This window comes from Dunckerocampus dactyliophorus, chromosome 10, assembly GCF_027744805.1.
Source record: "Dunckerocampus dactyliophorus isolate RoL2022-P2 chromosome 10, RoL_Ddac_1.1, whole genome shotgun sequence".
In the NCBI taxonomy this organism is placed as follows: Eukaryota; Metazoa; Chordata; class Actinopteri; order Syngnathiformes; family Syngnathidae; genus Dunckerocampus; species Dunckerocampus dactyliophorus.
This window is the reverse complement of record NC_072828.1, coordinates 21,227,215-21,252,808: the sequence shown is the minus strand read 5'-3', so window position 1 is coordinate 21,252,808 and position 25,594 is coordinate 21,227,215. Positions and strand designations below refer to the sequence as shown.

General features: G+C 39.2%; 1 protein-coding gene across 1 annotated transcript; it reads right to left on the bottom strand.

Annotated features, from left to right (window-relative positions):
* Positions 1–1,505: 1,505 nt before the first annotated feature.
* On the bottom strand, positions 1,506–25,311 carry znhit6 (zinc finger HIT-type containing 6). Its single transcript, XM_054790758.1, has 10 exons — positions 25,127–25,311; positions 24,053–24,118; positions 21,274–21,380; positions 21,077–21,159; positions 17,960–18,063; positions 10,458–10,526; positions 10,253–10,333; positions 9,427–9,507; positions 4,380–4,504; positions 1,506–2,767 (listed from the first exon to the last, which is right to left on the bottom strand). The coding sequence occupies exons 1-10, from the start codon at positions 25,294–25,296 to the stop codon at positions 2,253–2,255; spliced, it is 1,401 nt and encodes a 466-aa protein (XP_054646733.1). The 5' UTR covers positions 25,297–25,311; the 3' UTR covers positions 1,506–2,252.
* Positions 25,312–25,594: the final 283 nt, after the last annotated feature.

The window sequence follows — 25,594 nt, the reverse complement described above, 5'->3', positions numbered from 1 at the left end:
TCCTAAAAATGTCTGTGAACTGGAATGGATTAAGTGGATGTACATTTATGGAAAAAAAATATTGCTTCGGTGGTTTTCGTGCGTCTGCGAATGGTTGGCGACATGTCCAGGGTGTACCCCGCCTCTCGCCCGAAGTCAGCTGGGATAAGCGGCATAGAACATGGATGGATGGGTTTTAGTACGTTTCGGTTTTTATCAATCCGTTCCATAAGATCGGATGAAAACAGAAACGTATGAAAAACGAGTTTTTCTCCCTAAGAAATAATGTACATCCACTTAATAGTTCCACTTTATAGTTAATACATTCTGTGGAATTACAGTATATGCTAGATGAGGGGTCACCAACCCACTGATTGCTACTGGTTGGTCTTTGGGACGTTGCCGGTCAATCCCGAGAATATTAGAAAGAAAAAAAAAAATTACATTGCCCTCTCCTACTGGAGAATGACCAACAGGCATGCATTTTGACCACTGAAAACGCCCGTATTCCTGGCCGCCCTCCAGCCACACAACCCACAAGCTCCAGCCAGGAGTCCAGTCCCCAAAAATCGACCGGAGGTATCAGCGCACGTACAGCGGATTGGCTTGTCGCTAGGTTATGCAACAGTATAGTTGTTGCAAGTTAATATGGCTCCAAATCTGCCTTTGCAGATTAACTCCATAGACATGCACCTCCAAAAAAAACATTCGAGTAGCAGCTCGTTAGGGCTGCATTGACCAGTCTCTCTCTCCTCACCATCACTCGCCCACAACACTGAGCCAACAAGCCAAAATGTAGTATCATGGAGCCCACGCCACAAGCCCTGATGAAGATCCACAAAAGTAGGGGTGGCCAAAGTGCGGCTCGGGGGCCATCCGCATGGTAAAACTAGAGCAGGGTTCACCAATGTGGTGCCCACGGGCACCAGGTAGCCCCCCACAACCACATTAGGTGCCCGCAAGCCTGCTTTTCATTCAGGTTTCCAGTTAATAATGAAAGAACAGTAGAAAGAAATGCATTCTGAAATACAAAATGTGAGTTGGGGACACCAGTATTTTCTTAACGTTCTGGTAAAACAAGCGTATTCGCTTTGTTTGGGTTTAAAATAAGCTCTGAAAATAAATGTTACAAAAATGAGTAGCTCTTGGCCATTTTCATTTTGTAAAAGTAGCTCTCACAAGGAAAAACGTTGGTGACCCCTGAACTAGAGCAAAAGGCACAATGAGAAAAAGCTGAAATGTTGATGCCAACAAGCAATAAGCAAAGCTTTGTATTTAAAGACAGCTTTAAAAATATATCACTTTTCCTTTACTTTCTACAAAATAAATACATATATGTGTATTGTATATATTATTCTATTTTACTAGGCATATATATATATTTATTAGATGTACACACACATCCTGGTTGGGGTGGGGGGGTAGATCTTGCGCGTGTTCACGGCCGAGACCAGGGATCTTGGTCTCAAAGGTTGGTGACCACTGTGCTAGACTGTACTAAAAATGGTTTGCTTGAAAAGGTGAGTTAGCATGTGCTTAAAAAATGAGTTCAGGTCCTTGTCTACTGCTATGCAGTCATTCATCTATCCATTTTCTGCTGCTTTATCTGGTTCACGCGCGAGCTGGAGTCCATCCCAGCTATTGGGTATACCCTGACCTGGTCAGCAGTCAGTCAATCACAGGCAACATTTTGACCAACCACCATTCACACGTATGCTACTGTGTATTCACTACGTCTGACATTGCCGTCGAGCGTGGTATTGTTCATTTGTCGCAAATGAACAACAGCAATTAATTACTGTCAGCAATTAACAGACAGTGGTATTGCAACTGAAACAAATCGATGTGTAACATCCGAAATCGGAGGAGAAGGCTTCAGAAATATAACTGTCAGGTGGCAACAGGTGTAGCTCGTCACTCTGCCAGGAGGAACATGAAGACGGAAAAGGAACGTGAATATATGTTTAAGGAAACTATGTATGTAGCGTTTCCTTCAATAGGTTTTGTGGCTCCAAGTGGGTTTAATTTTCTTGGAAACGTGCCCTAACGGCTCTTTTGATGCGAAAGGCCGAAACCTGCGCAGGCACAGGAAGAACATGTCAAGGTAGCCCCGAGCTGAGATTTGAACATGTAGCACAAGAACATTAAAAAAAACATTGTCTTTATTTAAGAGATCGCAAATCATAGACAAAAGAAATCCCTTTTTTTGGTAAAAATATGAACAAGAAAGAGGTTACATGTTTTATACTTGAGTAAATGCAAATTGGAGGGTGTTACTGTAACTCAGAGATGTTGGTAATATTAACAGACTGATTTTCATCAGGACGGTGATGGATAAAAAGAGGACCTTTCATAGCATTCTCAGTCATGCCGACCTCTAAACTCTCTCTGGCAGCCCCTCTATCATCAACAGTGCTAGCATCTTTATTAACACAATTATCTTCAACTTTGTCCTCACTGTCTACCAGTTCATCTTTGTTCACATCCATGGAATGTGCAGGGCTGTTGGCACCATCAGATATCTTCATCAAGGTGGTATTTTCCCCAGTGTTTCTCCTCTCATCTTCATCATCACTGTCCATGATCTCTCCGTCCTCCAATTCTATCTTTGCCCTTTTATTTTGTGGGGGTTCTGTTTCAGGGCTGGACTGTGTTGCAGTGAGGATGGTGTTTCCTCCTGTGGTGTGAGAGCCATACATGCAAGATGAAGATTCGGTCTGGTCCTGGCTTGCTTGGTCCACGGCTTCACTCTTTGTTGCAAACTTATCACAGGCTGACGCAGGCTCAGCTGAAACAATACAACCCCATTTTTATGTAAAAAGATCAAAGATTGGCAGTTACAAACCCATACCCAAATGCTTTGCATGGTGATTTTGCTCAAGCACAGCAAGAGTCTTGTGTAAACATGGATGGTGAAAATGAGGGACAGTTGAGACAGGACGGGAAGGATGACGCTATGGTTTGGCCCCTCGCTGGTGCTCAGGATGGGGCAACATGCCAAGCTATTAGTTATGTAAGGAAACAGGGTGGACATGTGAGAAAGAAAAGATGTGACACAAGACCAGTTATACTTTGTTGGAACATTTACATTTGATGACTTACAACTAAAGGCCTTAAATCATCAACACAAGGAAACATTACACACATTGAGACACAGTGTTTATCTTGTGGAATTCTTTGCTTGGCTTCTTCCTACTTTTGCAATCTTAGTATTTGCTTCTCTTGTATAGATAAGCACTTATTTTGGATCAGTGCCGGTCACACCTGACATCACTAGTAAAGCTCCTCATCCTTCTGGCCAATACACGATCACTCAACATGTCATCTCTTATACTGAGGAGGACGAAGCAAATGCTTTGTGTAGGCTTGTTAGATAAAATATAGAAAGGTAGCCTAACCCAATATAAGAGAAAAACAACTTTTATAGCATGTTTGAAAGATCCAGTCAATCATTGTGCCATGTGGTGTCCAACTGCTCCACCTAAATTCATGACCTTTTACCAAATGATTCTCTTTCCATGTACAGCACAGGTCAGTTTTACTGTCAATGTACTTTAATGCAGGATACTGACCGGCTCCTCTTGGAGTGCAGTGGAGCCTGAGAGCCTCTAAACCCTTTATCCTCACTGCATAAGCTGCTGCCACAGTATCTGATCGCTTGTTATCACTTCCTGTCCAGCTTCCCAGACCGTGGCATGTGCCATTATCAGGATGATTCTCTGACTAACAATACTTCACAACGACACGGCAGCAATGCCTTATCATGGCAAGCACACACAAACAGACCAGAATAATCAAATCCGTCATTCAGCCTTAACTGTTCCGATAGAATGATGATACTGTGGTCTATTAGGAGCAAACAAGTCCTCCGGAGTCGGTAGCCTCAGTTTGACCACACTATGTAGCAAAACAAAGGTGGTGTTCTTTCTCAACAATGACAAAGCCCATAGGACCCCGCACTTGGGAGCGACATACAGGTGACATAAGCACAGTCGCTCCTTTCCTGTCATTTCACATCTTATGAGGTCATTATTCAACAATAAGCCACATTTGATCCTTTTGATCCGTTTACGGCTGAGGTTCAGCCTGTGATGCTACGCAGAGCACATTTTTCTGTTGGTGTAGCATGTTACCATAGTGAAAAATAAAAGGAGGGGGGATATTTACGGTCCCTGTTGGAGAAACCAAGACCATGATACAATAGTGTTGGAATCATTTTGTTATTATTTCTCATCTCCACCCAGCAATAGGTGTTCATTGAAAAATGAAATGAAGCAAAGCATCAAGATGAAATTGTAATGCTTTATGTGCATTAAAGGCAACGTGTTCCAGATGGAAGGACGCGCTGAGATGAGAATAAAGACTTCAATCATTGTGTTTTGAATAGATGAGTTATTTACCTGGTCCTTTCAATGGAAACTCCTTCCAATGAGCTCTGAGTACCACATGAAGTACAGGATACTCAATCAGTATTTTGAAGATCAAGTTGTCTTTTAAGCTCTTGTGTATATCCAACTTGTGGTACCTATTCCAGATCAAACACAAAAGACGGTTAAAGCGGTTAAGTGACATCATATATATTTAGACTCATTTGATATTTACGGCTATGTCCACACTAAGACCGATATTTTCATAAACGTACATTCCCTCCACTTTGATTAAAAATATGGCTGTCCTGTGCATATTGGCCAATCAGAAGCCTTAAAAAGTTACTAAAGCTAACCAAGTCGTGCATTGTAATGTCTCTGTTCATCAATATAAGTGACATATTAGATATACAACAACGTGTACACTACCTTTAAAATCAGTTCTTGCTTACAGCCCAGACATCATGAATTTTTTTTTTGCATGCAGGTTACAAGGCACACAAATGTGTGTCTAAACCTGTACAAAATGAAACCAACATCATTATCCTATAAACCAGGGGTCTCAAACTCGTGGCCCGCGGGCCAATTGCGGCCCACCAAATCGTATCTTGTGGCCCGCGACTGGACATCAAAGAGTAGTGTAACTGCAGCCCGCAACATCCGGGAAAGCTCAGTGTTACTTCCATACTTTTACTTGCATATCTTGCTTGCTGCTGTAACAAGTGAATTTCCCCGCTGTGGGATAAATAAAGTACAAATATAATACAATACTTACAGGGGCAAGTAAACACAAACACTGAACTAACAGTGGTGTTATCACATGGATGTATTGTAAATTGTATCATATCGTGAGGTATCCTGAGATTCCCAGCCCTACTAATGCGGCCCAGCCTCACCCAGACTCTACGTCCACTGGCCCCCAGTGAAATTGAGTTTGAGACCCCTGCTATAAACCTAATTGTAGATGTTGGTACCCCACTAAATGTTCAACATAGATTAAAGCAAACTGAAATTCTAGTACAGTGGAAATCCTGGTTTTCTAAACAAAGTCCCGCGGAGCTGCACTCATACACCAAAATGGGATGTCTTGAGTCTTGTCTTGCCTCCAAGTTGCCTATCAAACGTTTGGGATGGCCATAAATCATGAGTCCATAAATAGTTAACTGGATTCTTGGGAGACATGGCTTGCTTTTACACTCAATGTGCTGTGCTGTCAGGGCCAAAAGACAATGGAATATAAGGTTTATACTGCAATTGGCACCATCCCCACCAAGTGTCAAAGCTATTACAAAGAGAAGGTTGTCGAGCTATTGTTTGTTTTGCTAAAAGCACAAGGAGACTGCAAACCGCACAAGCAGACACCCACTCAAATGGCCAATCAAAGCTCTTTCTCAGAATGTGAAATTTGCAGGTTTTTACGGGTAGACGAACTTCCAAGAAGCCTTCCCTTCCGGGAAGGGACAGCGTTTCAGATCATTTGACATGCTCCCATAACTAAATAGTAATAGTTTTTAGACATTCCTGCAGGACAGGTTGGGAGAAATGGCAGATTGTGTATCTGATACCACACAGGTGATTGATCACCCCATTTGAACAAGCAGCTTCAGTGGAAGTGCAAGATAATACAGTGATAAAGTACTGTGGTTAGACATACTGAATGTAGATTTTTCCTATTCACCCATCTTTGATTTTATACCAGGAGACGACACTTATGACTTATGATCTAGTAAATGAATTTTTGTTTACTATCAGATGATATATATATATATTTTTTATTTTATGTGCATTATTAAAAAGTATAAAGAGGCCTTTTAATCCAAAGCTTCAGATGTTGAAGTCTTTACCACCATATAGACATGGTATATGGTATTGTTGATTATCATCACACTGATTATGGTTTGTTTGTAGTACTAAATCGTACTAGAGTGCCAATCTATACACAATATGTGTATACGTCCACTATAGTGTGTAAAAGCAAGAAAAAACACCTTTAAGAAGTCCTTTAAATCGGGGGTCCCCTACCACCTGGCCCCGGACCGGTACCAAACCAGGCCAGGGGAAACGTTCAAGTGCAATGATTAAAAAAAATAAATAAATTGTTTTAAATAACTACATTGAATTTTAAGTAAATGTATACTAATTTCGGATTCACACAGGCTATTATTTTATTTTAAAAATACACAGAAATGCCACAGTTTTTCCATGATTATGTTATTTTGGTTCATTGTGTTTCGGCGAGCGGCGACCCGTCCCACTTTCTCATCTTTCTCTGACTGCAGAGATAAAACTACTATACTGTATTTTTCCATTTTTTTCCCCCTCACCTCATACTGTCCTTGGTCCCAAATGCTGATACTATGTGGGAATGCAGGTAAGGTTTGATGATGTTATTGAGTGCTAATGTGCATATTTGTTTGGTGCACAACCTCAAGTTAATTCATGCTAGCACATTGCCTGTTCCCACACGCATCAAACAGTAATGTTATAATCTTCTCTCTGAAAAAACAAACCCCAGGCTCGTACTGATGGATGGTGGGTCTATATTCATTCTGTGCTTTTACAGTAATTTGATGTTGTTCCTTTATTAGTTTTTAATCAATAAATAAACAGCATTAGATCACTATAATGAACCATAACAATAGGTGAGCGTTAGGGTGAACAGCAGCTTCCCGGTGGAAGCTTCTGGTGTAAAAGTCATTTGCTCCTCCTCCTCCTCCTCCTGTCCCGGAAGAAGTGACAAAAATTGTAAAAAAAAAAAATTAAATAAAAATTGTAAATATTTCAACATTTGACCAGATGTCTAACACAGGAAATATGCCGTTCAATGTTATTTTCGCAGCAAAAAATAACAAGATTAACACGTGTTTTGGTATCATGAGCACAACAAGGTTGAAGCACAATTATCTGTTTCCCTGAATACATTGTCATTTTTTAAATAATATCCCAATATAACCAAACAAGGTTGCACAGAAACTGGAGGACAAGCTGACAAATAGAAAATGTGAGAGGCCACAGAGAGACCACAGAGAGTGTTTACCACGAATATGTGAGCGAAAGTGCAGACAGACAGGCCTGTTATTGTTTTGGAGTTGTTAAAACATTTTTGGCAGCAAACATAGTATCTCTGTCACGTCAACAGGTGTTGGTGTTCTGTATGATTCAATTGACAGACAGCAAAAATGGAGAGGACATCGTCTGGATGTTGGGAGTGGAAAAAATAAATATTAAAACATTCAGAGAGGTGGGAATGACTCTCATGATGCATAACCTGTCCACATTTTCATCATTTCCAGTCACAGGATGACTGGTTGCATGTCTAGTTTTGCATAAGGGCTTCTTTATTGAAGCAGGTAAAAAAATTAAATACAGTAAACAGTAAACAGTAAACAACCATCCACACTCACATTCACCTGGACAATTTAGAGTGTCGAATGAGCCTAAGATGCAAGTTTTTGCCATGTGGGAGTAGACAAGGTTTTTATTTCTATGTATTTTTTTCACCCAAGAATAGTTTTTTGTTGTCGTTTTGAAACAGACACATTTCCCCACATGTATGTGCAAAAGTACTGAAATAATTGCATAGTCCTGGCATTTTCCTATAATACCTTTTAATAATGTACATTTTCCATGTTAATACCGCATTAGCAGAAATTTCCTTTAACGGCACTATTTTTTTTGACATGCAATTAACATGTGCACGGTTGCCTCACACCGTAGTTTTTGGATGTAGAGCCACAAGCACGAACAAATATTGAGGGGAAATGGGCAAAGAAAAGGATATTTTGAATGGTAGGTTTAGCTTCAAAACATGGCTCTTGCAACAAGACCAAAGTTACTTTATATACTGTATGTTTCTACTGTGGCTCTGAGTTGAGTTGTCACGGAGTACATGGACTGCCAGAGAGAAGTGAGAAGGTCCTGCAGCACTGCTGGTATTTGTACAGAGGTACCTTGGCATACGACCTAGGGTCCCAAAGTGGGGTACGCGCACCACCAGGGGTACGGCAATTGTCATGGGAGTACGTCAATAAAAATGAAAAAACAATTAGCATCCAAGACTCACAATTACAAGTGCGCCTGAAGGCCTCATGGCGCACAGTCAGAGCAGAAAGAATGAAGTCGACAGAGCATGAAGTTCCTCATTGCTCTGTGTGAGTGAATAAGTAAGTTTGATGATTATGTTGTGTATTAGGAGTGTTTATCTGGAAAAATACACGTATATTGGTGTTCCATTTCCCGCACTGTGAAAATATGTCAATATACGTGCGTGTCAGGACGAGAGAGTGGGGATTCCACCGAAAATGAGGCTTTATCGCTGGTTGTATGTGTTTTTGTACTTTGGATACTGCTTTATCATGTTTGTTATACTTTCCGTTTCAATTTGGCATCAAATTAACATGCAGGCTTAAATCATAGCGATTGCAAGTGGACAAAAGTGAAGCTAAAGTTCAACCCATTGAAACAGAAGGATTCCAACATTGGGCTGAAATAAAAGATATGCTATCAATTTATCAGTGCTCATGTAAAACCTTTAGCAAAATATGACCATGCAAAATACTCATTTTTGAACCAGAATTACTTACTCTAAAACCAATTAGCCAATTAATCATATTCAATATTTCAATTTAATGAGGGTTAAAAAAGGTTTTTGTTTCTATAAAACTATAAAAAAAAAAAAAAGGTTGGTGGATGACCTGAATGTATCCAACATAAATCTAGTATTTTCTTAACCATTCCAATATGCAAGTTGGCATGTGACTATAATAAGACAGATGTTCCAGATAAAATTGATTAGTGAAACTGTTCAAAACACAACCATACAGCCAGTATCTAATGATAATGATAGTTGATGATTCAACTGAGTTGAACCAGGTTGCCACATGCAACACTTGTACAATCAACGATATTGACACGTATGAGCATGTGTATGATCAGTCATTCCTGCCAGCATGTTTATCACAATGACAGTTGGTTTGGCCTATCACAAGATGGTCTTACTTACTGTTGGACTTACCGTTATCTATGTCATCTCAGTTTTTGTAGACGGTATAAAACACATGACAAAAGCAGTATACCTCACCTGACTGAGTTGGCCTTTCGTCCTTCCGCCTTCATGAAAACACTGACATCCTCAATCGGGGCTTCTACATACCTCTTCAGCCTGAAACACAGTGGGTCAAGCAGTGGGATACAAACTTTTTCTTGCGATAGAAATATATACAGGTAACTCCACACTGATCACAAACTTATAAGAATTAGCAAAATGTTACTTTTATTCTATGCTTTGTCATTTTGTCCACACACATATTACGTTTAGATGACTGAAAACAGACCGGAAAAGTGCCAGTCACTAAACGATGACATCACCATATGTGCTGCATTGCTAGTTTTCAGTCTCACTTACAGGTACATTTACACAAACTCTCCTACGAAATTAAGTTGCATGTGAACGAGGCCCCTTAGGGTTGATTTGTAGTTTTTATGACTATTTTTAGCATACTGTCATGTATAGGTGGGTAGAGTAAGGTGTTTATTTTGTGCGAGTACCATCCATCCATCTTCTTTTGGGGGCAACAGTCAGCAAAGGAGAAGTGCTCACTATCACAGATTTAGACAGATTTGTGAACAATATTTGAAAGAAATGGTGATATTGTGTATGTGGAAAAAGCTTTAGATCTTTGAGTTCATCTCATAAAAAATGGGAGCAAAAACAAAAGTGTTGCATTTATATTTTTGTTGATAATAATATACCATCTATAATTGTTTTATTTGAACTGAACCTCAGCTAAATCCACACTTATTTATATTAATGGATTAGCGACACACTGTTCTGCTGTTTAACCCTTACAGCAATAAAAAAAAAACAAATACAAGAAACAAGTAAAAAAAAAAAAAAAAAGGCTTACTTTTGGCGCATTACAGGATCGGACTCCGTCGGGTGTATGTAAGGGGTCAAGATATGTTCGAGAGTTAGTCTGTCACACACCCTAAAATGAAATACAAAACATGATGAATGACAAGGTACATGAAAGTTAAACTAATAAAGCAGTATAATAGTGTCACGTTCACAAGACGCCCCCTTACTTGGGAATTTGAATCTGTGTAACTTACCTAATCTGGCTAAATTCAGTGCCACTCTGAGGGAACATGATCTTCAGGTGCCAGAGAAACCGTTTTTCTCTACAATAGAACACAGCTGAATTTGTATTCAGATTGAGCTTTTCAAACACAGTTGACATCCAATAATAGCAAGGCTATCTCTTTCAGTCTGAGCCAACTTAACATGCTTTTTATGTAGGGATGCTCCGATCATGGCTTTATGCTGCCGACTCCGATACCGATCATCCATGAGTGAAATCGGCCAATGCTGATCACATGGGGTAATTATACATTTTGAATTTATTTCTTATGAGTGCTATTGGTCAGGGGTGCCGTGTAAAAGGGAAAGGTCAGGTCAATTCCAAGGTCCCCTGACTGCCAATTAAATTGGTCGTTTCTACAATCTTAAAGACGTAGCCAATGAACTTGCAGACAATGTTTAAGCGTGAACTATACAGTACAATAAAATGGAGGAAAGTGTCTGAGAGGAGATTCCCTACGTAACGGTAGGTGTAAGTCACACTTCTAACCCCTTAGTCAGAGGAATTTATGCACTTGTTGGCTGAGTTTCGCCTTTACTACGTCAGTGTGTCACCATGTGGAGGCCTGTATGTGTTTGCACATGCAAGAAAATGAGGGTGGGGCGCCAGGTGTGATGCCGTTATTCTGTTATTACAACAAATGGAAACTATGCATTTGACTGGAAAAAAAGGGGCTTGCCAAAATGCATTCAATCATTTCAGTCAAGGCTACAGTGCATACCTGGGCGAAGTGCCACCGATCATTGTCAGAATGAAGTGACAGCAGTACAAAAAAAGCAAAAGCCTTCAGAGATTTGGTTTTAAGTGCAATTATGCAATTATGTCTCTGAACTGGGAAAAATATAATCATGTAATACCATACACACACACACACACACACACACACACACAAAATCGTTAAGTTCTGGGACCGGCAGCGAATGGTGAAAAAAACGCGAGTAACTGATTTGATACGCCAATAAAAATGCCTATTTCTGACACACGGGTCGCTCCCTCCAAACTCTCCTTCTAGCTTGATGTCGACGTTCTCGTCCGATTTCGAATCAATATTTGCGATAAAAGTGACTGTTGGAACTTACGTAATAGATTAGATTCAGCTCCACGACACAATCCTGGTTTGAGCCCTAAATATGCTTCACACTAGTGATGCACAACACATTTTTTTCAAGGTGATACAGATCACTTCCTGCTTCTCAGGACAGATAACAGACTACTTTTTATATTTATTATTTTTTTAATTTAGATTTAACTGCAGTTTGTGCACACCTGGAAGTAAGAACGACTTGAACAAAGTTGGATTTGACAAACTGTGCCTGAAGATTTGTCTTTACCAAGTATCATATCACTACGATTAACGCAAAACATTTTTTAAAAATAGCGGCAGTTCACAAGTACAAACCATGGCTCCAAGGGGTTTACCATCTGACAAAAGCCTGGATGTCCAACGATGGTAAAGGCTTGTCATCCAGCGGCATCATTCCCATGACGTAATCACAGATCGCTTTAGCCGGCGGTCATCTCTGGCAAACATTTTTTCACTTTTAATTCTCTGCGGCGATAGGAACAAGCCCCAGGCGTTGTAGCAATGCTGGCGTTACGGGTGGTTGATAAGGTTTGATATATAGAAGCTACCTGTTTTTTTCCCCGTCATCCGTGAATGTTTGCAGAGCATTTGGCGTATTTGACAAAATGTCTTCCTCTGAAACAGTGAGAAGTCCCACACAATTGACACCATATTTGTTTACAAGTGAGCTCAAGGGAAATTGTAGCAGATTGTTTGCAGCACATCACAAAAAAGGAGTGCTTGATTTGTATTTATTTATTTTTTTATTTTTTAAATTGGTTATCGGATATATTTGTTTCATGTTATTAGATTTATCGGTGTGACGTCATAATTCCTTACGTCTGTTTGCAGTCCAATAACTATCAAGCAACTCTACTTAACACCCTTTTTACAAATGCAATTAAAGTATAAAATGTATCGGTACTCATATTATGTAAAGCAAAAGGTCATCCATCCATTTCCTATACAGCTTGTCCTGACTCACGATTCCAACGTGCTGACGAAAAAGCTAATTAAAATAATAAAAATTAGCGGTGGTCTAAAATTTCGGACAGCTGTATGGTATATAAATTAATTATATAAACTGTGTGGAAAATAAAGTGGAAACATCTGAAGTTACACGCAAGATTAATTACTCAAAAGGTATACACTTTGCCGATCAAATAAATGTTTGGATTTCTTGTGTCAGTAACACTGCAGAGCAAAAAAAAAAAAAAATCAGAGCATGAGTCTGGCAAATATATCAGAAACCCATCTGACTGGATTATGGATTGGACAGTTTAAAAAAATGGTACAATTCAAGAAAGTGTGGATCCTTTATTTCTGGCCATCAGGTGCCAAAGCAAGAGACTGCAAATGGAAGAAGTTGGCAGACCTTTGAGGCATCTCTACTAATTTATGATAAATGCATTCAAGGCTCAATAGTCTTGGATTGTAACCTCAATGGATGAGGTGATGGAGACTCAGATGAGAAGAGAGAAATTGAAGCTTTAAAAAGTTCTTGATTGTGTACCATCTGCTAGACTAATGAGGCAGCTGCTTTGCATTGGGAGCTCAGAACAGACTGAAAAAAACATGGTCCAAGTACCATAATGTGTCACACAAGTCATCTGTAATCATCACTATTGGGAATAAAATAAAATTTCAAGTACACCATTCCATGTTAAAAAATGGGTAGCCAATTTTACTGTTTCAAGATACTTATCACAAGCACCTTTTTGGTTGGCAACCATGAAAAAAAATTCCCTAAACTTTCACAGTAGGCCATCAACTAGCTGGCAGTCCATTCTACTGCAAAACAAAGCAGACTGACCAAAGTCACCAATATTATTCACCGTGCTAAGTCAATCATTCACAGCCATTAATTCAGGGGTGAATTATGCAATAAACTGACACCCAAGGCATAAATTCATACCATCTTATTTCTAATAATTCCTATAATCAATAGTGGCGGCACATTGCCCTGGGGGTTAGCAGGGTTAATAGTATAGCAATCCGGATTTGAATTTCCATTGCAACATCTCTGTAGGGTTTGCATATATATTATATAGTTTTCTCAGGGTACTCCGGCTTCCTCAGACATCCTAACAACATGCATATTATGCTAGTTGGGGACTCTAAAATGCCCATATGCATGTGAATGTGAGTGTGACTGGTTGGTTGTCTGTGATTGACTGCCGACCAATCCAGGGTATAAATGGTAAATGGTCTTTCACTTGTATTTTTCCACCTCTTTTCCACCTCCAAGGCACTCAAAGCGCTTTTTACCTACTGATGACGCAGCATCCGGAGCAACTGGGAGACGACCACTCTACCACCTGAGCCATGCCGCCCTCATATACTTAGCATCTTGCCTCGAATCAGATGGGATAGGCTCCATCACTCCTGCAACTCTAATGTGGAAATATAATATATAAAATAAAAAATATATATAAAAAATGGATGGATATGAGTCAGTAATTTTTCATGGTAACAGCTTCCGTGGTGTCTTGTCATCCACTCAAGGAAAATGTGCAATGTTGGGCTGAGCCTGCAAATAGCATAACCCCATTGAAACACGACTAACTCCAATGCACCGTCAAACTGTGGCTATTACTAGCTATAACCTAGCCTATCATTTTTGTATCTTAACGGGTTGTGTTTGATTTTAAAAAGGAGTCAGCAAGATCAGAAATGAAAGCGGTTACAAAACAACCACTGCGCATACTAATTTTCAGCACACATGTTCACACCCCCAAGTCCCACCCCCTCACATTCATGCATACATGTGTGAGACATGAAAGCCCAAGAGTCAGCTGTCAGCCATGACAACCCTTCCCTGTGCGTGTATAGCATGAATATGTCACTAGCCAGCTGGACTTACACTACTAACACATCTGCTTTTTATACAATGTGCTGTGTGATATTCTCTCCATATCCATAGCAATTTAATGTATACAATTTCAGCTCATCCCCTGTACCCACTTGGTGGTCTGTGAATGAGATACAGTTGTGTGGTTCAAACATCACTTTCACAGCGAGGCATCCTGAGACTAACCAGACAAAACAAACAGGACCATGCATTTTTCAGATTGTTTTATAGCCAACTTTAACAGCGATGTTTCTTGACTCAGGTATTCAATATGTGGGAATGACAACATCTTAGTCTAGTAGTATAGTCTCAACCTACAACCTGGAGGATATTCTTTCAGAGTCGGATATGTAATGTACAGTATTATTCACAATCAGCCAATGTCAGAATTTGACTGAAAAAATGAAGATGGTTAAACGGGCCTATAGAATATTCTTTTCAATTAATAAATCATTTAACTTTGAGACTATGCAACCATATTGCCCCCCAAAAAGTAACATAGAACGGAGGGCAAGGGAGAATTGACAAAATGAGATGTTCTGTACAGGCGGGCCTCGTTTTGTGCCTACAAACACTCTCACGAAAACAAAACAGGCCACAACATCAGCAAACTCAACTGTCCTCTCGCCACACAGCCATCCTCCTACTGCATCCACACACACACACACACACACACACACACACACACACACACACCTACACCCACACCCACACTCAGGACTCAGCTTGTCATCACGTTCACAGACAGTCATAAATCACAAAACACTGTAACACTACACAGAACTGCCAGGTTGCAACAGTATTCTTGAGAATGTTTCAGGATCTGATCCTCTAAAAACAACGTAATGGTTTTTTGGGTCTCTCTTGTTTTATTATTATTTCATTTATTCTTTCTATTTATTTTTGATATTACAATATATTGATAAAAGATATTAGCAAAAAAAACGAGTATCATATTATATCGGCCTGCATCTAAAACCTCCAATATTGGAACTCTCATGCAAGTTTAATATGACCAAACTCATCGCACATTTTAAGTATCACACGGAAAATGGGACGACAAGAAGTCATTAGCTATAACAGAAAAGATGACAAGCCCTTGTCAGTGGTGAGTAAAGTCGGGCTTAAATGATTAATTCAGCACCTCGAACCTTGCTATATTATGCCTAGCCCCCACTACATTGTGGATAAAATTATACCCATTAAATGGGTCAGTTTTCTCATACCTACTGTTGCTGATTATTGTAATATCACTTGATCAAGCCTTTTCTAACATTCCACACTACAAAATAAGTAATAAAACTATGAATGATTTGTGCCGATATTGGATTGATATCGGTCTTGGCTGATATTCAAGGCGGCAATATCGGTACTGGAAAGGAAGTGAAAAAATGTAAACGGGACAACCCTACTGTTTTATTCCTGTATTTGATGTCCTTCATGCGTCCTGTGTACATTCTGAGTGCCTTAAATTTCATGCACTAAAATTCGTCCTAATTTTTTTCCTAATCAAAAGTGACTTGGGTTTTTGTAGCTTAGCTTGGCTTATTCTGACTTGGCTGCCTTTAATCATCTTATATTATTCCCACTTAGAGGCTTCTTGGCTGAGCCACACTCAAAAAAGCTGACTTGTGTTATTATTTCAACTAGACCATATTACTGTAATGCACTTTTAGCAAGACCGACAAAGAAGGTGTTAACAAATTCCATCTCATGCGGAGCGCTGCGACTTAAACAGTGACATGCTGATTTAACCAAAAAAAAAAAGTCAATTTTTTTTTTCCATTTCAATTTTTAAATTGATGAACAAAATATTGCCCACTCTGTAAAATTCAGCCACAACCGTATCAAGTCAAGGTCTCTTCACGATACCTGACAAATCTGTCAGTGGTGCTTTCAGCGACGCACAGTAAAGGCTGTTTAAACATGACTAAAACAGCTGGCTTCTCTTCTGTAGTAAATACAACTTGTATTTATTATCATTATTATATCATAATCACTCTTCAGCATACATGGCGAGTTTCATTTCACATCTCAAAACCAAATACTGTCTTCTCTCATATAAAGCTAATTTGTCTGAACACTGATCCTTTTCAGAATTTTTTTTCTATTTCATCCAATATTCTTGGGGTACCTGAGGTCACAGATTATTGATACAGTACTGTATGTTGTCAGGGCTCAACAGCTTGAAAGGTACAACCAATTTTTCTCAGTAAATCCACTGACCACCGTGCAGGGTCTCCACACTTTAGAAAACCCCTTAGTAGCAGGACAACACATTTATGGACAGGCACCAATGCTCTAATCAAAAATACTGATTTGTACAGTACAGTGTAATTTAAGGTTGTTTGGCCTCTGCTGTTTGTCAGCTGGAGTGAGCACTGATGCTGCATTTGACAAGGTCCTTAACAAATCTCCCCCTATTTACAGGAGGATGTTTCATTAGGTAATTTCAGCAGAGTGAGACTACGGTACATTTAACTGTTAGAGTTTTACAACAGTGCCACCGTGTGGTAATTTAACATAAACAGTAACACTTCTTTTAGATCCTAGGTTTCCAAAGTGGGGTACGCGTACCCCAGGGGTACACCAATTGTAATGGGGTACGTGAATAAAAATTAAAAACAATTAGCACCTAACACTCTCAATTACGAATGCGCATAAAGCAGGAAAGAGACAGCACGCGATGTTGTTCATTGCTCTGTGAGCATCATATGAACATATAAATAAGTTTGATGATTATTTTGCACATTAATAGTGTTTAATCTCAAAGATTGTATTTATATTGGTGTTTCAATCCCCGCACGGTGCAGCGGTGAAAACCCGTCACTGTGAGTGGGGCTGCTTGTATGTATTTTGTACTTCAGATACTGCTTTATCATGATAGTTAAACTTTCCCCTTCAATTTGGTAATAAATTATTATGCAGATTTAAACCATTGCCATCGTCAGTGGACAAAAAAATTTATGCTCAAATTCAAGCCATTCAAACGGAAGAATGCTACCAGACCTGAATAAAAGATATGTAGGATGATTACTTATCTATTCATCAGTGCTCATGTGAAACTTTATCAAAATGTAGCCATGCAAAATACACATTTTGACCCAGAACTACTTGAAAATTAATTAACCAATTAACTACGTTCAGTATTTATAAAAGATATGTTGGACGATTACTTATGTATTTATTTGTGCTCATGAGAAACAAAATGTGACCATGCAAAATGCGCATTTTTGACCCAAAATTACTATAAAATTAATACCAATTAATTGTGTTCAATATTTCAAGTTAATTAACATCAAAAGATGTGTGTTTTTTTAAGTGTGCAGGAGTAGGGGGTACACGGCTTCAGGTCAAATGTCTGAAGGGGTACGCCACTGTAAAAGGTTTGCGAACCAGTGGTTCAAATGGTAGCATTATGGTTTAAAAAAAAAAAAAAAAAAAAAAAAAAAAAGAAATTGCGTGAAAGGCTTGTTTAATCTCACAATGTAACATTATCATTGACCTATGGAATATAATTCAAAATATGCCATCGTTGATGGAGTGACTGACTTCTTACCTAAAGTGGAAGATGGTGGAGTTTTCTATACTCTTGGTGAAGGTGCTGGGAAGGGTTCTAAGTGTGATGTTCATCTTTCTGGCATTGAGAGTCAGCTTCTTTGCCTGAACAAGAAAATATATATAATATTAGAGATCCACACAGAACACAAGGGGATACAACACATATACAGTATAGATACAGTTCACTCATATAAATCAGATCATGATGTCAAAACAGGCAAACTGTGAAAAACCATTGTTCTCTGAAAAAGAAAGCTTCTCCTCAGCCTTGAAGAGATTTTGTTGGAACCAAAGGTTGGCTGACATTTCAATTTAGGAGGAAAGAGAGTGGGGGCGGTGGGCTCCTTAGACAAATATGTCTAAATACCAGACATCTGTTATGCATCAATAAACCTGACTGTGTTAAACATTTAGTGCCGTCATCTAAATGTTAAAAGGGCTAAGATTGAACTTTCTGCTGCTCATTTACCTCTTTCATGACTTCAGATTGGCAGGCAATGAGAGACGGTAAGAGATTTATAAAAAAAGATAGGGCAGGGCAAGTCTACCACCAGATTACTGAACTTGCAATGCTCTGGAAGAAGCCAAATCCCCAAACTCATCATGTGCCAAGTCTTTATCTGTCTTTTTCTCTCTGAAGTAGATGAAGAAGCGTCATTATTTTTTGACTGATTTGACTTCTGAAGGGCTCACTGCTACATTCCAGCAATATAGTGTCATTCCAAATACAGTGAAAACTTGGTTATCATCATTCATCAGTTCAATAAGGTCAAACAAAAACCCAATCAATTTTTCCCATAAGAAATCATGTAAATCCCATTAATCCATTCCAGACACCCAAAAATATCATCACAAAACACACTTTTGATATATAGAGAATAATTATAGTTTTACATGCACAAAACAAAGGAAAATACATATAAATGACAAATTAAACAAATACTGAACATTTACCATGACCTTTACCTTTATTGAAGACTAACAAACAGAGATAAGTTGAGGCACGAGGACAGGGGACGAAGGAGCCATGTGGACGCTATTTCATCCCCCCATGCACATGTTGCACTGTAAACAGCCACATCAAAGCTTAAGACGAAAGAACACATGCGTTGTGTTCTTCTTGTCCGCTTGTCTCGACTGACAATGTGGAATTACTGTTGCGAGAGTAGAAGGCAAAAAAAACATCAAGAGAATGTCGACTGGAAGTCATGCCAGTAAAAATATTTAGATATTATGTTGGCTTTTCGGCAGCAGTACAGAACTGGTGGTCACTTCTGGTCACTGACAAGGTGGCGTTGTCAGATTTTCCCACTCTGGTAGCCATTTTCAATAAAATACTGGTTTGCAGAACACAGTTGCCGTGCGGATGAAAGACTGAAACGATCAAATACTTTACTGTTTTGACCTGAAAACATTCCCGTATGGACAGGCTTTGTCTTTACTGACTAAGTCACCAACACATTAATGCTTTCTTTGGGCACTCGACTGGTTTGTTAAGTGTACAGTTTGGCCGTACGATAACCGAGACCGTGTATGAGAACCCAGATATATTTGGCAATAATTATGGTCTTAAACCGAACACCGGGGTGTACAAAAACACCGACGTTTACCTCCTCACCCACTACAACAACACCGCGTGTGCTCAGCTCGCACATACGAAGCACACAGTGTGGGAACTGAGCCCATATTACCAAGCTACAGCAACATTGTAATAATAGGAGCTAACTCCGAGGAAATACCTCTTTGTCGTGGTGACACAGCGCCTCGCTTACAGCTTCACTCATAATGCCTCAGGCCACTACTGAGAGGTCACGTTAGCTACTGGATTTGCTGCACCGTCTGAGAGTTTGGAAAAGTTAATGCTAGGTTATAAATCATGACTTGCACGTGTGTAGTAGAAGGTTGTGCCAATTAGTTGAAAAGTTGGTCAACTTTGAGATCCCACACGCTACCAAGTATGCTAAATTCACCAGCTCAACGGCGAGCAAAGTCCTGTCCTGAAAGATACAGCCATCCCATCAAATTCATTATTATTATTATTATTAATATTATTGGAGGTGTCTTGCTGTCCACCTGTTGTCTATTCCATTTGCACAACAGCATGTGAAATTGATTGTCAATCTGTGTTGCTTCCTACGTGGACAGTTTGATTTCACAGAAGTGTGATTGAATGGTGATTAAGTGGTCCCTTTATTAGTATTACATGTTAGCATGAATGTGCCTGTGACTACATGGTCACAGCATGTATATAAAATGATATGTTAGAGGTTTTTGGAGGTGTTTTAATGAAGGGCTTTATAGGCAAAATAGGTGAATCCCCATGACGTGCATTGCTAGCTGCCTCGTGCTAGCAGATTTTCTCTAGTTAGAACACACAAAAAAAGAGAAAATGTGTGTTCATGTCTCACATAAGGATTGTGTGTGATAGGCAAAATTTCAGTCCAGTTTTCCTTTAAAACTGATCATGTTTAAACTAAGTATATTTGTGAAAGGAACACACAATAAATGACATGACAATAATCGCGCAGCACACTGCTCATTGCCAGTGTGATAGGCCATTTTCACATTGGACTAAAAAGCACTTTGGCTTTAATTTAGACAGTTTATCGAGTACCAAAATCCTTTAAATGTGTGCTTATAAATTAAGATAGTTAGTCGAACTATAGTAGGAACAGCTCAACAGTAGTGAGGAAGAAGAATCATTTGGTCATACTTTGCCATGACCAAAATAATGATACTACACAAGAAAATCAAGTGTGCTAGTATTCAGTGAACATGAAACAATAACAGTTCCTTGTCAAGATCATGGCTGGCTATCTACCCTAATGGTTTGACCTTGTAATTTAATTTGAGGGATACATTAAGCTAATATCAGGAATGGGCATTAAACAAAATGTCTTGATTAATTGGGTAAATTAATGACTGAGTGATCAACTGGTTTATAAATACAGTATATTATGCCCATCCCTCATAAACAGAGTGAGTACACAAGGCAATTGCTTTTAAATCAAAAATCCACTCTCCAAAGTCGTTCTGAAGTCTACTTTAAATATCTCAATTTCAGTACTTCACCTCCAGGTGTAGAAATAATGTGAACAACAAAAAGAAGACTCACTCTCATAGAAGCACGAGGAACACGAATGAGATCTCGGTGGGCACCATCAGCAAACCTCCCTGTGTCCTCCAGAAATCTGTAGTCTTCAGGTAAAGGTTGATCATTAAAACTCACACCAAGCATTTTGAGACTAAATTGATAGAACACACAAGATCATTTTTTTCCCCCCAATCATGGGAGAAGGACAACATACTCACCGCTCAGAAGTGTCATTTCATCAAACTGAGAGAGAGTCAGGTAAGCGGTTTTGTTTCTAACACCACTGCATCTTGACTCGTCCTTGTGTTTCTTCACGCAAATCAAACTGAAAGACAGAAAGAAAAAGTTCAGTGAGCAAAGCATTTTCTGTGCGTATGTTTTGCGTTTTCTTTGGTGTATTGTGGCGTTTTAGCAACAGTAATTCCCACAGACGAAAAATTATGAATTTATGTACAGCGGAAGCTCGGTTAGCGTCCACCCCGCATAACGTCAAAAATGTATGCCAAAACTTTGCCTCGGTTTGCGTACATTTTCCAGTTAGTGTAGGATATGGCGCACATCTTGTTGTGTTCTTAATACTGTACACTGCAAAGTCCAAATGTGTTCTTAATGTATTTTTAAAACATCCTGTTGCATCCTTAGTTTGATAACAAAATGCTCACCGGAACTAGACGTTACCTATTTTGCCCGTCTTTGGTGTCAATGTAAACACAAACCCCCTAGTGCGTTACGTAGGTAACGTACAACGTAGGTAACGTACAACGATAGGTAATCAAAAATTGATTAGTTAGTGTCCGTTTCAGTTAGTCTGACCTTTGGGAACAAATGAATAATGCTAACCAAGGTTCCACTGCATGGAGACGTAAAGAACTGATCATTTCCGTATCTATTATTCCGTAACGGATTTTTTTTTTCCCAGGACACAATGGTCTCTAAACTTTAAGAGAGAAGATATTTTGAAATGCTCAGTTTTACATAACAAAAATGCGTTTGATTGTTCAAGTGTGCGTGTGAAGGTGTAAATACAAAAAATAAAACATGCCATGCGTTGCCAGTGCCAATTTCACAGATGAGAGACAGGTATTTGGAAGAATAACACTGAATCCAAAAGAATCTGTGCTAAAAGAATGCTGACTGATGCCTTCAACAACGTTTGTGAAAGTAAGAGACGACATCCTCTGGTGTGGAACAATTTCAGGCCTGACTTTCAATATGCTAGCAGATTTTTGAGGATTAGGTGATAAATGCTATAAAAGCAAGAGAACTTGAGGAATAGACCGCAGATTGTTGCTACTACCAGTGGCATGTTATTGCAGGCCATGAATCAAAAAAAAAGTGTCAGTAACAACAAATACACGGCTGGTGTCAGTCTTAAATATTGTGTTAAGCAACAGTGGAACCAATCTTTTTATCACACAAATTACATAACCCCTTGGCCATTGTTCTATTGCTTAAATCAGAAAAGAAAAAAAAAAAGTTTTTCTTTGAAACGAAAAGTCACACCTGGCTTGTTCAGACACAGATGGAATACAGCTTTTACACTGAATGGAGTTATATAAAACCAACCCCAGAAACATTGCAGACATTCAAATGAACTTCTATTCACCTAAAAATGTTTGCGTTACTCCGACTTCCTCCCACATCCCAAAAACGTGCATGTTAGGGTAATTGAAGTATTTACATTGCCCCAAGCGTGAATGTGAGTGTGATTGATTTTCTTTATGTGCCCTGTGATTGACTAGCGACCAATCCAGGGTAACCCCCGCCTCTCGCCCAAAGTCAGTTGGGATAGGCTCCATCACCTGCAATGGATGGTTGGGTGGATGTACATTTTACACTTTAAAAATGTAGCTACTTATAAAAATGTAGGAAGAAATGGTCCTCTTCTTATTATGAAACTTACCTATTGATGGTTGAATCAGAGCAACTGGACTTGCTTGATTTTCTTGACGATGTTTCACCTTTCATCCAGGTCCATGTGCAAATGTTCTGATTCAACTCCCCAGATATACCATGTACTGAAAACCATTACAGACACTTTTTGGAATTTGTGGATAAAAACTAAATTATCATGCAACTTCTTTGGTGCTGGCACACCGTGTTATTTTGCACTACCACAAATTCAAACTGCAGTTTAATGTCTTTTCATTAAAAGGGACCGTTTGCAACTGGCTCAAAATTACACCGCCGGCACTTTGCAAAGGCTGCATGCAGGTGCGTAAGCGTTCCAAACAGTCCCTTGATATTTAAAATCAAAATAAATACATTTAATTGATTAAATAAATATGATATTTGAAAAGTTTCTGCAATTTGGGTTGCCGCTTGTCACTGAAGGGTGATAGTGGGTCCTGCAGCCAAGAAACACTGACTTAAAGGCCCGTCCGGAGGAGGAAAGATCACCTGATTGTTATCAAATCTCTAGTGGTAACAGCGGCTCTTTCCCATTTTAAGTAAGATTATTTCTTCGTATGTTTTGCCATTCCTTTTGACCTCCTGCTTTTCGGGCAATTTGTGTGGCTCACCTTCTTGCCTGTTTGACCCCGCTGCCCAGCCTTCCCTGCACTGCCCACCGAGGATTCCCTCCACTCCTATTCACAAACTCTGAGTATCAATAAAGTCTCATCTTTCGCTCATACTAAGGTGTCTGCTTTTTGGAGTTCAGCCCACGACCTCAGTACCAATCCCTGACAATGTCAGTATTTCTTCCTGATTCATGATCATAATCACATTGACAAAAATACGCACAGGATGACAGCAGATCAGTCCACACGTGTTGGCTTTTAGGACAGGTTGAGTGACAGCCAAAGAATTAGGGATATGTGCATGTATTTGATCACTTTTTTGAAAAAATTAACCATCAAGTGATATTCCCCAGGATCAATAACACTCTCTTTACTTATTAAATGCTTGACATATTGTTCATTTTGTCTCTAAGTCAGTCCACTGCCGAATTACATAGCGGTAAAATAACATGGGTTGGTATGTCTATGTTCTTACCTGCAAGAATGTGTGAGGCAGGCGGGACACTTGTACTTGGCCTCTTCCGTCCCACAAATGCCACAACTGTGAAACAAAATTCAAGAAAATTTCAGGAACAGGATGGACCTATTATACTCTGACTTAATTTGGTGACTTAATTTGATCAGGTTTAAACTTTCAAAAAGCACACCTTTTAAGTGTGCAATGTTTCAGTACGTTTTGCACAACCTGCTGTTCTCTAACAAAAAGCTGAAATTCACAACAGGTGTATGATCTGTGGATTGACCTTGACCTTTTACTTTTCAAGTCTGTTAGTTATAAAGTTAATAAAGTTAAGAGCAAGTTGTGCAAGAAGTATTGAAATAAACTGTTGGACATGTGAATTCAGACGTAAACGTTTAGACAAGGTCAAATTAGGTTCACCCGTAAGGGTTATAGTGCATTTAATTCACCCTGAAATTTCACCTGAAAGCCAAATATCCCTTATTTTTTGTCAGTAGTATTAGTATTTATTTGTATCAATAAAAGTATCTATTATATCGTGCGTATTTACCGGAAAAGTATGTATGTACCTGAACGTGTTGTTGATATTCTCTGTTTCTCCAATTGCACTCCTCATCTCATCTCCTCACCCGTCAATATGTGCAATATTGTTTATTCATTTACAACATCAGGTATTTAACTTCTAAATACCTTAAGTGCCTACATTTATTGTACTTTCTTACGTGGGATAAATAAAGTACAATCTAATCTAATCTATAGTATATCATAAATGAATAGTGGTATTATATTACTGAAAATAAAGCTACATAAAACACATTTTGGTGACATAATCGCTTCAAAACAAGAGATGATGGAACAAACTATGGAAGGCGATGTTTCAAGCCGGTAAGACCGGAAGTAACTACAGTACACGAACGTGTTATGTGCTCTGCTCACGAAACAACTTCATACACAAACTTTGTACTACAGTTTGTTAACAAAAACAATATCAAGAGTTCGGTGTGTTTATATTATCTTTCACAAGTACAGCTAAGCATTACATGAATACGTTATCTGCGTTTGGTCCTAGCTTGGATTCCGAACACTCACTTTGATAGAGAAATCTTTCTTTTCGTCCCCTTCGGCTCTTCGTCTTGGTTACTGCTGTCCGCAGATGTCTCCAGAGGCGACATGATGTTTGTCGTTGAGGAAAATGTAGTGTACATTGCGGGAGAAAAGCAGCCACGTTTCAAAACAAAACCTCTTCCACCGGTGACCATGCGGTTAGTTGCTACCAGATCCGGTTTAAAGTCTGCTCGTTGGCGCCTCTCAGTGTCAGGAGACGCAATTACAACGTGTTTGTAGGGCACACACTGATCTGAGTGCACAGCGTTTAGAGTGAACGCTCAACTTGATGAGATTGTGAAGGTTTTACTTTTTGCAGGTCTGTTTTAATTTCATTTTCACATTTAGGTCGGACGCCACTGGCTACTCGCTGCTAGATTAAGAATTAATTGTATTTACGGTAATACTTAATGACAATTAAAATTTTACACCAGGGGCCATTCATTAGCAGTC

What these genes read in the sequence shown, in the direction of transcription:
- znhit6 (XM_054790758.1), bottom strand. Translation starts at nt 25,296, where the DNA reads ATGGTCACCGGTGGAAGAGGTTTTGTTTTGAAACGTGGCTGCTTTTCT. An exon ending in TGCCTCACACATTCTTGCAG is followed by an intron (nt 21,381 to 24,052) that starts GTAAGAACATAG and finishes TCTGTCTTTCAG; the next exon opens with TTTGATTTGCGTGAAGAAAC. An exon ending in TCCACCATCTTCCACTTTAG is followed by an intron (nt 10,527 to 17,959) that starts GTAAGAAGTCAG and finishes GTTCTATTGTAG; the next exon opens with AGAAAAACGGTTTCTCTGGC.